The 15,125-nt window shown below is 37.9% G+C and overlaps 1 protein-coding gene across 1 annotated transcript in view; it reads right to left on the bottom strand.

The window, feature by feature from the left end:
* The window catches only part of LOC131051138 (uncharacterized), a 238,615-nt gene that overhangs the window by 205,515 nt on the left and 17,975 nt on the right, over positions 1 to 15,125 (bottom strand). The window contains exons 3-5 of the mRNA XM_057985520.2: positions 9,518 to 9,637; positions 8,711 to 8,830; positions 8,437 to 8,578 (exon numbers count right to left, since the gene is read on the bottom strand). Coding sequence (XP_057841503.2) covers positions 8,437 to 8,578; positions 8,711 to 8,830; positions 9,518 to 9,637 — 382 coding nt within the window. The remainder of the gene's footprint in view (positions 1 to 8,436; positions 8,579 to 8,710; positions 8,831 to 9,517; positions 9,638 to 15,125) is intronic.

Genomic DNA, 15,125 nt, shown 5'->3' with positions numbered 1-15,125 from the left:
GAGCGAAATTCACTTTTTGGCTCAATTCCTTCAAATTTGATAATCATTGATAAGTCAAAGTCATTCCTAAGGACCTCTCCCATCAAAACTCACCTTAGTCAGCACTAGGCTTGGCACAAAATTGGGAAAAAAGGTGGTTTTGAGAAAATTCGCTCTCGACCCTTTGGAAGGGTCAGGAGCGAAAATCTCATTCTTGACTTGATCCTTCATCTTTTCAACTCCAATCTTCTCTAGAAGGTAACTAAACATCATTCTCATGCAAGGAACAAAGTCTTAAGCCTAAGCAAGGTCAAAAAGGTAGGCTTGTAAGGAATTTCACTCTGGACCCTTTGGAAGGGTCATGAGAGAAATTCACCTTCTTGGCTAGAATCCTTCATTTTTTCAAAGCTTTCAAACATTTCCAAAGTCCAAACATGTCCACTCTTCCCTTCAAGATGCCTTGCAAATCAAAATTTGGTCAAACTAGGGAGGAAATGAGCCTTAGGAGGATTTTCACTCTAGACCCTTTGGAAGGGTCAGGAGCGAAAATCTTAGTTTAGGCTTGATCACTCACTTTTCAAACTTCAAACCACCTCAAGAAGCAAACTTAGATCATTTTCCACCTAAGGAACAAGGATTGATGCCCAAATCAAGTAGCAAATGAGGTTTATAGTGAATTTCGCTCTGGACCCTTTGGAAGGGTCAGGAGCGAAAATCACTCTTAGGCTAAAATCTTGATCTTCAAAATCATCCAACTCCCTCTCAAGGCAAGAACATACCAATTCATCCCCCATCATGTCAACGCCTAGCCAAAACGAGGAAGGAAACAAGAGATATAAGGATTTTCGCTCTGGACCATTTGGAAGGGTCAGGAGCGAAATTCCTAATCTTGGCCAAAATCCTTCACATTTTCACATCTCATCACCTCAAAACTAGAACGTTGGTCTAAACAAGGGAGAAAATGAGGTTTTCAAGAATTTCGCTCTAGACCCTCTGGAAGGGTCAGGAGCAAAATTCGCTTTGGACCCTTTGGAAGGGTCAGGAGCAAAATTTGATATTTTGGTCTCTCTGTCAGGATCATTTTATGGAATATAACATTTAAGTATAAGAAAGAAGAAAGACATTTCTTTATATCTTTCTTCTTTCTTATACTTTAAGTTATATTCCATATATACTGTCAAGATGTTTGAGAGTGGTTTCGGACCTCCAGGAGTTATATTGCAAAATCTAGTTTTTGGAGGATTCTTCAGTTTTCCAAACTTAGTCAAATTTCAGGATCAGGGCATTCCAGACTTAGCCAAATTTTAGGGCATTTGAAGATCAGGATGACATTCCAGACTTCATCACTCACCAACTCGACCTAACTCAGACCTTCAAGGATGATACTCACTCACCAAGCAAGACACAATTAGCAACAAGAGCAAAATTAGGCCCTAAGGAAGACTCTCAAAGAAACCCTAATTCTGGGGCCCCGTGGACTCACCCTGGCTCAAACAGAGCCTGCCATCCTAGCGATCCCTCTGGCAACACTCAGCATGCAAAGGCTAATAGACAAAACCCTAAAAGACCTAGAAAAACAAACCCCAGAAAGCAAAAAGGAGGGGTCCCCATTTGCAATGGGGCGATGTGTGAATACATCACAACAGGACTATATATGCATGCATGCGTTAGTATACATGTTAGGAATGTAATCAGCCATTGCTTAGAACAAAATGTTTTAACGCATTGTATACTTCATTCATTTGCAAATACCAGAAGGAAGGCAGACGCAAACAAGGACAAAGCAGCAAGACAAAGGCAACATCAAGGCTACTCCAACCTTACCAATCATTCAAGCAATGACTGGTTCCACTCTCAACATGCTCTCTTTTCTTTTATACTCATGTATACATGCCTATGTATTTCTTTCCTGCACTAGTTGTGTATAGCTAGTCTCACAGCTCTTTGTGTGGGATGCATGCTTGAATATCAATAAAAATACTTCCCTTTTGTAGATGAGATGTCTTTCTCTTTTGCTGTTACAAATTAGAAGTATTGAAATGTAATCTTTAGTTCATTCTTTCTTAGTGCACTTGGAATGCAATATAGCAGAAGTAATATGTATCTTTGCTCTAGTTTGTTTGCTCAAGCATAACTTAGGTAACAGGAACAAAGGGGAAAATCTCTCACAAAACCGATTTTAGGCAAGAACTAAAAAAACAAACATATATACAAATTGATCAAGGAAACCCAAACAAACAAGAAATGAAAACAAGAAAAAAAGAAAAGAACATACCTTGATCAATCAAAACGTCCTCCGAGAAGAAAGAAACAATTCTTGAAAGAAGAGAGGAAAACTCTTAAAAAGATAAAAAAAACATTCCAAAACCCTAGCCACGTTTTTACTGCGCAGTTATTTATACTAAACGCAAGAGTGTCGTACGTAGTTGAGGCATTGTTTCCAGAAAGTCCTTCACTTTTACGGGTACTTCTATCTGCAACATTTGCTTCAGAATATTTTCCTCTGCCTCCGAGCGGGAGGTACTTGCCGCCTCGTAGGTGTCCCTCTATTGCGCCATCATCTCTTTCTCCACTTGGGCTTTTGCCTCCAGTGTTCGTTGTTTCTCCGTACGTGGGTCAGGGTAGGTGGCTTTCTTCATCTTTGTGAGAGCCAACAGCGGCTCCTCCATCCCCGTTCCCACGATGTTTAGTAGGTTGACCCTGGATTTTGGGCAGTTTCCGTTTTTCATGATCTCCTAGTCCACACCACTTACACAACTTTTGCGGGGTTTCATCCATTGTGCAGTCTCTGGGGAAGTACCCCCACTGGTTGCAGGCCCTACACTGGATCATTGGTCGCCCTTTTGCTTCGTACTAGATCCGGCTCCGGTTGTTATTGTTATTATTGCTATTGCTTTTTCCTCCCCACCGGTTGTTCCAGTACCCACCAGATGATGCATTATTATTGGTGGGTTGGGACGTGCCCGCTACTACAGACGTTGACGGCTGCTCTTGTGTAAAGAGGATCTGTTGATTCCTCGTCTTCATATTATAAGAGCATTCCTTCGTCGAATGTCCCATTATTTGGCAAATGTCACATAAGGCCTTCTTCGGGCACGAACCTTTCGAGTGCCCGTCAGTTCTGCATTCAGTACACCATAAATCGCCTTCCTCGGTTTTGCTTGTGCTCCCCTTCATTGTTTTAAACTCTTTCATCATTCGCTCCGTGTCTTTCTGGAGCACCTGGACCTTCTTGCTAGATTCCCCGCCGCTGCTGCTTTCTTCCGAGTCGTCTTTGTCAGACGAAGATTTGTCCTTCTTCTTTTTAGATGTTTTATGTTCACTCTCCAGGTCCATCGCCTTGTTGTACGCATCGCTGTATGATGTGGGTGGTACAATCTTCATTTTTTTTCGAAGGGAAGGCCTCAATCCTTCCACAAACCATCTCTTCTTCAGCCCGTCTGTTGGCTGGCTATCCATCTTCCCCAACAACTCTTTCAGCCTCCGGCCATACGCACAGACCGTCTCCTTTTTGCCTTTTTTTGTACTATAGATTTCGGCCACAATTTCATTATAGTCTCGTAGTAGCCGAAACTCTGCTTGAAATTCTTTTTGTAAGTTAGCCCATGTAGTCACCTTTTGTTTATCTATGTCGGAGTACCAATCAATGGCTACTCCCCTCAGTGTGGCCGGAAATTGCAACACCCACTCAGCCTGGTCCACCACCCCATTGGCGGACCAGATGGTCTCACATGTACGGCAATGTCGTATGGGGTCTTCCTTTCCGTCCCCCACGAACTTTGGCAATTTCTGTCTGTTTGCCATCACACTTCTTGGTTGCGCTATGCCTATACCTCCCGAACCCGACCCTCCAAAGGTTGGTCCTCCAGAAACTGCTGCGTTGGTTCCTACTACGTGACTCTGACTTTTAGGATTGGATGTCGTCGAGCCAAACAAATTGCTTCTCGTACCCTGCCCTTGTGTCTCTCTGACACCTTCAACCGCACCGGTATCCCTGACCTCTCTGTTCTCGGTTTCGGTCCCCTTCTCCCTTCTCATCTCGTTTCCCCTAAATGGTGTGTACAGATAGACCGCACTCCCGTCACCGATCTCCTCCAACGTGAGGGACAAATCCCCCAACCGTTTCCTGGTGGTTTCGATTAGCACCGCATCTTGGCCCTCACCATAGCCATTGCTGCCATTTCCGGGGCTTCCTTCCTCGGCAATCCTCTTGAATCTTCTTCCTCGTTCTGCTTGTTGCTCGAGAATTAATGCTTGTTGGGCAGCTTTCAAAGTCCCCTACGTATTATTTTTTGTTTTTGTCCTTATTTAGCAGATTGGGCATTAATTCTAAATTCTCCTTATGAAATAGAACAAGACATCATATTAAAAAGAACACTTTTATTAATTCATCCCTCATATATAATGTATGTCACTGACATAGTCATTACAATGGGGGTGTTCTTGTTTATTCTCCTTCGCCCGTACACAGTTCAGGGATTATTTACCCCTCGCTCGGTTTCATTGCGCTCCTCTTCTTGGCGCCCGTAAAACTCCTGTAGGATTTGCTATCGTCGGTTCTCCTGATAGGTGTCTTCCCTGCGGTTTTGAAGAGCCAAAAATGCCTGTGCCAGAAGATTGGGCAAGTTGCTCATCAAACGATTTACCGTCGGGCTTACACCAAGCGCACTCCACACAGTATCCTCTGGAACATCCTTGGTGGTGGCTTCTCTTCGTACGTGTGTTTCGATCGCCGCCTGGAGGATGCAGGAGAAATCTTTCGTAAGTGCTAGTTCTCCCTCGAACAGTTCTTCAGGCTCTTCATCAGTGTTACTACTCGTCCCTTTGGGCAATGGTTGTCCCATTATCTACGTGCCAGCTCCAGATTAATTTAGGCAACGGCGCCAAATGTTTTCCCTCTGGGTGTGAGTGTGTGTTTAGTGCATTGCAGATAACCAGAATATGACAATATACACAGATGCAGACAAATAGATGAACCCGATACTGCATTCTCATTGATAACATGTGTCAGTACATCAAATAACATCCAGCCTGTACTATCGTACCACAAACTGGAAACGAGGATGACTATATAGGTGTCGGCATGGTTACCCGGTGCCAACTGTCGGCAACCGTCAGTTGACCGCCGACCTTTAACACACAAATTAACACATACGTAATTACCCGACAACACAAAACACCTTCCAAAAGCATGAAGAATTGGTCAAATAATACATTCAACCTCCACACCTAGATGAAAGAAGCCAAAACGACTTAGGAGAGGCAAAATTCGTGGCATTTGAAGAGGAAAATCGTGGCATTTTTCAAAAACGTTTTTGCTGTTAAAACACCATAAAACCAACGATAATGTCTTCCAAATGGCGTGAAGAGAGTTGGAACATGCATGAAAATAGCAAGGAATCCAAAACTCCTCCCTCCTCGAATTTCTCCACAAAAATCATTGGAAATCTTCAACAAAATCCTCCAAAATTGTTGGTTGGGTTTTTTAGGAAGAATGACAAGTTTAAAATTGCAAAGAACAAATGAAATCGGGTTTTTAAAACCCATTTGCAAGTTGAAAATGTTCACTTTTCCCCTCACAAGGCAAAATCAGGTTTGTGAGAGCAAACAACAAGTTTAAAATACTTGTAATAGGGAAATAAAACTCCCTTTACAAGTTTTTAAACAAAAGACTGGTAAAGGGAAAATAAAATTCCTTTTACAAGTCATAAAAACAACTTAAAAAAAAAACTTGTAATAGGGAAATTAAATCTATATTACAACTTAAAGTGACTTTATAAAACTTGTAATGGAGGAGAAAAACCCCTACCGTAACTTAAAATCACTTAAGTGGAACTTTTTAAAAGAATTACAAGTTTTATTTTAACTTTATAATTTAAAGTGCACTTGTAATTAACTAAAAATTTCCCTACAAAGACTAAAACAAAAGAAAACATTAAAAGTTGCAACTTAAGGAAAATTTCCCACTTGCAGTCAGGGAGAAAAAACCCGAAATTGAAGGAAAGACAGCAAACAAACCCAGAATGCAATGAAATTTAAAACGTGGTTTAAGGATGGACTAAGGATTAGTCCAGTCCAGGGATAAGGCTAAATTCTGCCTCGGGAAGCATGCCATAGAGTAAAATTTTCATTTTTTGACAAAAATTTTATGTGATGGTCCATCTATTTAGAAAACAAAAATGAGGACAACAGCTTTAGATTGTAAGCACAATTGGAGTATGTTTGAGCACATACACTCCAAAAAGCCCAATAAATTGTCAAAACAGAGGTTGAATCATCTAGCTTATGATCATTAAAACTTTCGCCTTCACCATAGATAGATTTTGTGCAGTGATTTATCACCCATAACACTAAAGGAGGTTGAGCCACAATCAAATTGGATCATTGAGGTTGAGGATCCTATCTTTAGCGATGAGGACCTTGATTGGGTTGACCAAGTAGATAGAGAGGCAAAGGCAGTAGCCGTGGCAAAGGAGGATAGAGTACAAGCACACATCTTGCATGTTGGTGTGGGTGTCATAGAGAAAAGATATCATGGCTACATCACCATCCAAGAACTATCTAAGATGCCCACGCAAGAGAGTAGAGTGATGCAAGCTAATCTGAGCCATAGGCTTCTAGCTTTTGTTTTGATATTTGTTTGGAACTTTTTGATGCCATGGATTTCATATTCCATGAGTTTTGTATACTTTTGACAATATTTATATACCTAAATGTGTTATTTCCTTCAGCTAAAATTTGTGTTTATACTTATGTGATCGATGTATACTTGTGTATGTGGTAAAAGTAGCTTCTATTTGACGAGGTTATTTTGTACTTTAAGGTAGATTTATTAAAGGGTGCATGAAAAAAGTTCTAAATCCTTAAAAAACTCTAAATTTCTTGGGTTTCCCAATTTTTTAAGTCTTCGTCAAGTCCAAGTCCAAGGCAAGTTCGAGTGTTGTACCACTAAATCATATGCATATTGTCGATTAATGCAATTAAATTTTGTTAATACTTAGTTTGTTGCTTTCTATGAAATGAAAGTCTCAATTGAACTCTAATATTATATAGTAAGATTCTATGTTGTATATGATGATTGCCTTATCAATGCAATCATGTGAATATTTGAAATTTTCTATAAATTTTAAATTTTCCCTCTTTTTAATAGTCGTCCCTTAAAAATGGCCCTCCTTGCCATCCCTATCCCTCATTGTCCCCATCCCAAAAACTTGGGGTGATATAGGTTGGATGTAATTATTATTTTTCAGAATCTTATTTACAGCCTACAAATTTGGTTATAAGTTTATTTAATTACTTTCAAACTACTTTCTTTGTGTAGGTTTAATCAAACTCTGACTTCTATTGCTTAAGTCTACATATCCATTTCCATTTTCTATTCTGAAGGCATTTCTAAATATTTTGCCAAAAGGAAAAACACAAAATCCCACAATACAAATATAGTTTTAAGTGTACAGCAATGGATATAGATTTTGGTTTTCAATAAGGCAGCCTCACCATTTTGAGGAGGTGTTGAACCCCAATAATTGTTGGGAACTGGAAGGTACCAATGCACTTACCAACAACTCTCAAGATTTTATTTATATATCTCTATCGCTTTCAAAGCTTGCTGTAAGCACCAGCTACAAATAGTTTCAAGGCAGAGACATCACACCAGCTAAAGCTGCCATAACCACCAAAAACACAGCTACCAAATTTTAAAATTTATTTGCAGAAATTTCTCCTGCCTTTGCTCAATCCCGATGTTGATTATTTACAATAGTTTGATTAGTCTTGCCATACTTAATTCTTTTATAACTTCTTGTTCAATCTATGTATGCATATTGTTACTGCAAAGAACATGTATGTGACCCTAATTGACTTTAGGGTCTACATCTGGAAACCTGTGCCTTTCAATATGTCCAAGAGTTTCAGTTCTAAGAGTTCTATAGTCAACAATTTACATATTTTTCTTTGATATATATCCTGATCAAAGAGATAGGATACAGTGAATGAAGTGCAGCAACAAGTTCATAACTTAAGACAGATTTACTAGGAATTGGCACAAAAGTTAGCTAGCAGCGGGTATCAATAAACAAGAGGAAAAGGAAGTGAAGTGTCTTGGAGAGTGCACAGATCGGTTGAGATGATTCACGAACAAACCAAAGTTGAGATTGCTAGTAAAATTTATCGCATAGAATTCGGTTGAAATGGACTCAAAATAAATTTCACTATGACAATTATACTCTAACAAGATCAGATTATAATGACAGTAATATTTCTATTGAAACCTATTTTCTTGAAATTATTTAGTGATATCTCGCAAATTATGTAGCATAACATTATCATGTTGTAGCTCCTTGGTACAGGCGTATGTGAGTTACTTCAGCTCATTAGTATGACTACAAAAGGAGAGCAGGCAATGCATTTTCAAAAATTACAGTCAGATTTTCATTATATAAGAAGTTTGCACATCACCTCGCCCTGAAGGAGAGCATTTGCTGGCCTGGTGAGAAGCACTGCTTCTGGATATGCAAGTATTTTGCACTTGTCTGGCATACGATCATCTGGTAATGGCATAAGTCTCTGCCTGTTATCTGCAATCGCCATGTACTGAAATCTAAATAGAAGGAAAACAAAAGGTGCATTAGAGGATAAACTAGGAGTCTAAAAGTGCTATTCTCATCTTTATCTCTATGCTAGCTTATTCACTACCAATATTGATATGAGGAAGATATATAAAAGCACACACCTATCTTTCCGCAATTTGAATGTAACACGTGTTTGATTGAGACTGAAATCTAGCCACCCTGAGGGATGCTCATATATTGCATATGTGTAAAACCCACTGCTCCCTCGAAGCAAAGAGAACCTTCGAAAAAATATTCCAGTCAACAATTGGCCATATATCAGGTGGTGCTCAATTTTCTTTAGAATCCTTCAATTTTAAAAACTATTGACAACATAAAAACAAGAAATGAGACACTGTAAATAAAAAATAGGTAATAATTCAATAATAAATGAGCTTCTTATCACTCGATACAAGAATGATTCAAATAAACCCAATATGGAAGAGGGCAAGTAAGAGAACTAGAAACCATATTAAGCAGAATGACGGCACAGTTATTGACTTGGATAGTGATATGATCAAGGAACAATTGATATTCCTAAGGGAGGATTGGAATGTTGTTAGTTCCTTTAAGGATTCCTCCTCAACCCAGTTGTAGGCTTTATGGGACTGCTGTTATTGTGCTGTCTAGTTTCTTACTGTTTCAATTCAGCTCTGTTTCCCTTTTTACCCAAGTGATCAGCTGTAATTTTTCTATGCACAGAAGCATCTAATGTTTTTATCTTGGTTGTTGTAAAAGAGTTTGGGCTCTTTCAAAAACCCACTTTTACCCAATTGTCAAAAAAATAAAAGTTCAAATCAACTTTTTAATTCATCAAAAAAACATAGGCCATGTCTGCCTTTTGGAAATGATGTCTATAAAAGCATACTAAAAGATCTTCCCTTCAAAAAGTTTTGACAGCCTCAAGATTAAAAAGACACTGAACTAACCTTTTTTCTATATTCAATGGAACCATCTTCCAACTGCTTGAAGGGTTGTATGGTCTGATGAAAGCAACTTCAACCTTATCCTTATTAGCATCAACCACTCTAAATGATGTGCCACTTGGCCTGCATACAATTGTAATTCTCTTGGTGAATAAAGTGATCGCTGTGATTATATTGAAAGAAAGGATGGTTCAGATATCAACAATAGTGCTTCTTCTCAAAACTATAAATGAATGCAATCAAATTTATCCAAAGTACAGCAATTTATGCATGATAGTGAGCATCCTAGAAAACACACAAATTTAGAATTGAATTTCAATCATTTGAAAACATATTAGATCAACAATACAAGAATTTCCAGGCTATGAAAGAAAGTGGTGACTAACAAACAGCATTAATACCCATTGAAGTCAGTAACAGCAAATGATAAAATCTGTGATAGATAAAGCCAGAAAAATAATGCCCAATCAACTCAATAGGTTGAAATTACTGAAGAAGCATAACAACTATATTCTTGAGCATTCATAAAAGCTCAATTTCACAATAAATAATGGATGATCCCAACTTCCAACTCAATCTGGGTTCTTACACAGTATTAATTGTTTTATCCAGTCAGCGCATTCCTTTTTATGTACCACATGTACAATGTTCATTTATTGATAGTGAGAACAGTATTGTTGAACATAAAGTATAATAAGTAGTTGTCTCCTTCCTACTTGTCTGCCCAGCACTATCTTTTCCTACCCAACTCATGGTAGGAAGGGGTAATAATAATAGCAGGAAGAAGTAGAGTATGTATGTAATGTATATAATGTTGGCAGTGCTGCAGATAATGTCATCAAGACCAGGTGGGGGGAAGCGGGATGGTAGGTTGGGATTCAAGCCTACTTTATTGAGGTTCAGCCCTATAGAAACTATTGGGGGAGGGATGAGTCCACCACTTTTTCCTTCATTCTCTCTCCACCACCCCAGGAAAGAAATATGGTTTTCCTTAACCAGCCCAACTGGTACAACCTATCCCTCCCTACCTATGCAGGGGAGGTTGAATGGGGCATGCACCACCATCCCTTTTCTCTTGGCTGACCAACCAAATCACAATGCAGTACCAACCTCCACCCTTTTTTGTCTTTACCAACAAGGCCTCACTATGTCTAGGGCCAAACTATAGAACGTTTGGAGGGGCCACTAACACCTCACTCCAACCAAGACCTATCCTAATGTCATATGTGTTGGTGTGTTTTTTATGCACTCGCAACTCAGAATAAAATACCCTAAGATATCCTATTCTCTCTTGATCAAAATCTTCTAAGTACCAAACAGATGGACTGTGTGATCAAAAAGATGACTCCAAGGTTCCAGATTCATGCGGACAGTCTCAATTGGTTCATTGTGATATGCTGGTAATCTCAAGGGGGACTTACACAATTGTTCGAGGATTTGATCGATTTAAAGATTCTACTGATTCCTGACTTTTTTTTTGGAACAATTTTCAATAAGCTCTATTTCAATCTACTTCTACTAAACTAAAGGAAAAAAAAAAGGTAAAAGAGTAAAAGATGAGGACTTAGGAAAGTAATTCTAACCCTAAGTGTTACACCCCACTTGTGCCCTAGTTGTTTATATGCTATGATTACGCCATGTTATATGTGTGCCTAGTTGTTTATGCTATATTTGCAAGATGTTTAATCGTGCCCTAGACGTTTCATGTTTTTAATTGATTGAACGTGCCCTAGATATTCATGTTTTAATTGAATGATGATGTCCTAGATGATTATGTATAATTGAATGATGTTAATTGTACGCAGAACAATGAATTGATGACTCATAATTGTTAGATTGATGATTTGCTAGTTAGTTAACATTATGACATGAAGATGTTTTACTTTTGTCAATGATATTTGAAATGTCAGAGTATGACAAGATTTTGATCTAACTAGTTGAACTGGCCAAGTGTGTGCAGGAGTTGTCGTCATCAAGTCAGGAGGTAAGGAGAGGGAAAACTCATGCATATGGAAAACCCCAACCATAAGTGAGTCAGGTAGTCTCATTATTGACCATGTTATTTTTCGTCAGCCTGTCGTGTCAAATAACCCTTATTGGTCTGTTTAGAGGTTTTAGGGTTTCACGACCCCAAGTCATTAATTGGTTTCCAAGTTAATTGGTTATTATTATTAATTTATCTAATATTATTATTAAACTTAATGATTAAATTAAAATTGCAATGGCTCATGTTTGATAATGTAAATATATATTTTTATATATATATATCAATTTATATATCATATGTGAATACATGTATATGAGAGTACGTATATACGTATATGTGCTCCCATAGACATGTACACATAAGACATATAAATTCATATCTATATAAATATATGAATATATAATTCATATGTTCTTGCAACATAAGGTCCTTTTGTGCAAACATTGGCCAATTCTATTATGACTATTTTAAAATATAGCCAAGTATATAAAGCTATGTATGCAAAGGGGACTTAAATATGTGAATTAGTTTTAAATCATTCCTAAACCACCATAAAGCATATCGTGGCAAAGCAAAGGTATCAGATTAAGGCATCAATCCTATCCTTAAAACAATACGTATTAATCAAAGCTAAATACAATGACATTGTAATATATTATTGGGCATAACATTGAAATATATGAGCAAATAAAAATTTTCCCGACAGGTATTATTTTTTTTCATTTCTTTTAGGGATTCATTGAAATGGTATGAAAAAGGTCGATAAGCTTTGGGCGATTCTTCCAGAAGTTTTCAAAGATGCAGAAAACATCTTTGGCGTGACTATTATCTTCACTGAGAAGAAACTAAAGCAGGAGATTGGCGTGACTCTTCTATCTTTTCGGGGAAGGAATCATGCACATTTTTGGTGTGATTTCTAGGGCGAAAAAGAAAGAGATGAATCCTTATCGTGAAGGATATAGGCATTCGGTTTGGAAGAGAGATAGACAATATTCACGAGAGTTTTTGGAGGGTTTTTAGCTCTGCATTTTTTCTTCCTTGGCGAATTTTGGTCAGGGTTTTCTTCCTTACTAGTGGCTAGGCTTGATGAAAACCTATTTGGCATTACTCAATCTGCAAGGGAAGGCTCAGCAACTCATTGCTACCTATTACCAGGTCATGTGCTTCATTTCTAAGCTGAAAGGAATAATTTATGTTTTCTGTTCTTGCCTTAGTCACCTTAAATTTGGGAAGGAAGAAACGTTATTCTTTGTAATCTGCATTTGTCTTATGATTTGCTGTAATTTGTAAAGTTTTCAGTAGGGTTAATGATAAGGAAACCCTTCCTTGCTTTTGTAGTGAACATCTGGGTTAACAAGATGAGTTTCTTATATGAAGAAATATATGTATTTGCACAAAATGATAATACACAGCCATGTTGTATATACACAGCAAGGCTGTGCATATACAGTATGACACTGCATACTTTGAATGGCTGAGAAATGAATTTTTCTAGACTAGAAAATGAATACGTATGTATAGTGCCTTGAAATGTATGGCCGTGTTTTCTTTCTTTTGCCCAAGGAACTTATATACACTATGTAGTATCACAGTATGGCTATGAGTGCAATCTTGACAGATGTGAAACATAAAACCCAGGGCCTAATATTGTATGATTATGAGGAATTCTTGATAGTTAGAAACATATAAAACTCTTCATTTGTAGTAAACAACTGAGACTAACATTTATCAGAAGACAAGTCTTACATACTAGGTAAGCACAGTATGGTTGTGTACTTACAGCATGGTCGTTCTTCCACAGTATGGCAGACTTTTAGTTTTAAATGGTTGGAAAAAAATAACCAATAGCAGAGTTAAGCTATAATGTATTTTTCATAATTACATAATCACACACACACACACATATATACATGGGTGTGAGTTATAGCCTAGAAATGGGAATGAGTGTAGCTGTAAGGATATGCAGATTAATACCACTCAGATTAAGGGTTTGCATTCCAATATATACGTATAAATATATATATGTATTATATATATATATATATATATATGGGTGTGAGTTATAGCCTGAAAATGGGAATGAGTGTAGCTGTAAGGATATGCAGATTAATACCGCTCAGATTAGAGGGTTTGCATTCCAAAAAGACTTGTATTGTGAAGAAATTACCTTCTTAATTTGAGCTGTCTCAGAATTATTCAAATCTGAAAAATATAACAGCAGTGACGCTAATCATTCAATTTGAGATTTACTTTCTCTAGCACATGTTGAAAATTTAAAACCCTAGTTTAGGAGGGAATGGATAGGAACAAACAGCAGAACCGAAATGCAGTTAGCATTTCTATTACAAGAAAATACATTCAAACATTGCCATCACAGAAAAGAAATGTCATGCAAGATGATCATTCCAAATTTAAAACTCATATGGGCAGTTGGCGGCTCTTAGGCCATCTATCTCTTCTAACCTAGGGGTTTAGTTGTATAAATTTAAAACTCATGTGGGCAGTTGGCGGCTCTTAGGCCATCTATCTCTCCTAACCTAGGGGTTTTGTTGTATACTCTGATAACTTATGCAATGATTCATGAGAAAGATTGGTCTAAACCTGTGTTGACAATTAGTGCTGATAACAAAAATAATGTAAAACTGTTGTGTGGCCTAGAGTCTCTATGAGAGTACAAATATGGTCCATTATAAGTTAAGCCTACTTGTTTCTAAACCTATGCCGAGAACCTCAAGTTGCAGCTGAGAAGGGTGGTGATTATTGATAGCACATTTAACATGCTTGCAATGTTAAAACCTTAGCCAAGGTGGTGCTGCATAATGCAAGCTACTGTCAGATCAATAGAATCCGATACACCTCTAGTCAAAAGTGTCATACTAGTTGGGGATTACCCATAGTGTATGACCGACTAGTTTGTGTAGGTCCTAAACACCAAGTCTCACATGGCATGAGTTCAACTTCCTGTTACCTCCCTGCGAAAGGTCAAGCCAATCCAGTCGGATATGGCACGGGGGGCTAGTAAGTCCATGGTTGGGCGGAAAAGCGCCCTGCTGATACTTTCCCTCCTCATTGGTTTGTTGATAAAGTTATGAAAGTTCAAAATATTGGCATCTAGAGAAATGTACTTTCTAAACCCTTTCCTTTCATTTAAATTGAAATGTTTAAAGTTACATTCATATCTACTATTCTTGCTTATAGCATAGATCATTGTTTAATTCAAGTTTTCAGTTAAGATCTAGTTTCATTTCAATTATTTAATTGTTCAAACAATCCTTTGCAAAGTGACCAAACTTGTCACACCTAAAACACTGGATGCGAGAGAGATCTTTCTTCCTCTTCCTAGAATCAGGTGCAGAATCTGATTTGAAATCTCTATTCTTTTTGAAGTTGCCCTTCTTCCAATACTTCCGTTTCTTGGTAGATTGAGTGGCAAGAACATGTGTATCTTCATTTTGAGAACTCTTGACAATTCCTCTAGCAGTCAATCTTGATTCTTCTTGAATACAATCTACACGGAGTCGATCAAACTTAGGTAATTTGGACCTTCCACTTATGCTTTAGATAAATGGCTCCCATGAATGAGGCAGACCATTCAAGGCTAGCATAACAAGGTCTTTATCTATC

This window comes from Cryptomeria japonica, chromosome 3 (genome assembly GCF_030272615.1).
Source record: "Cryptomeria japonica chromosome 3, Sugi_1.0, whole genome shotgun sequence".
Lineage (NCBI taxonomy): Eukaryota > Viridiplantae > Streptophyta > Pinopsida > Cupressales > Cupressaceae > Cryptomeria > Cryptomeria japonica.
This window is presented reverse-complemented; position numbering and strand designations above follow the sequence as displayed.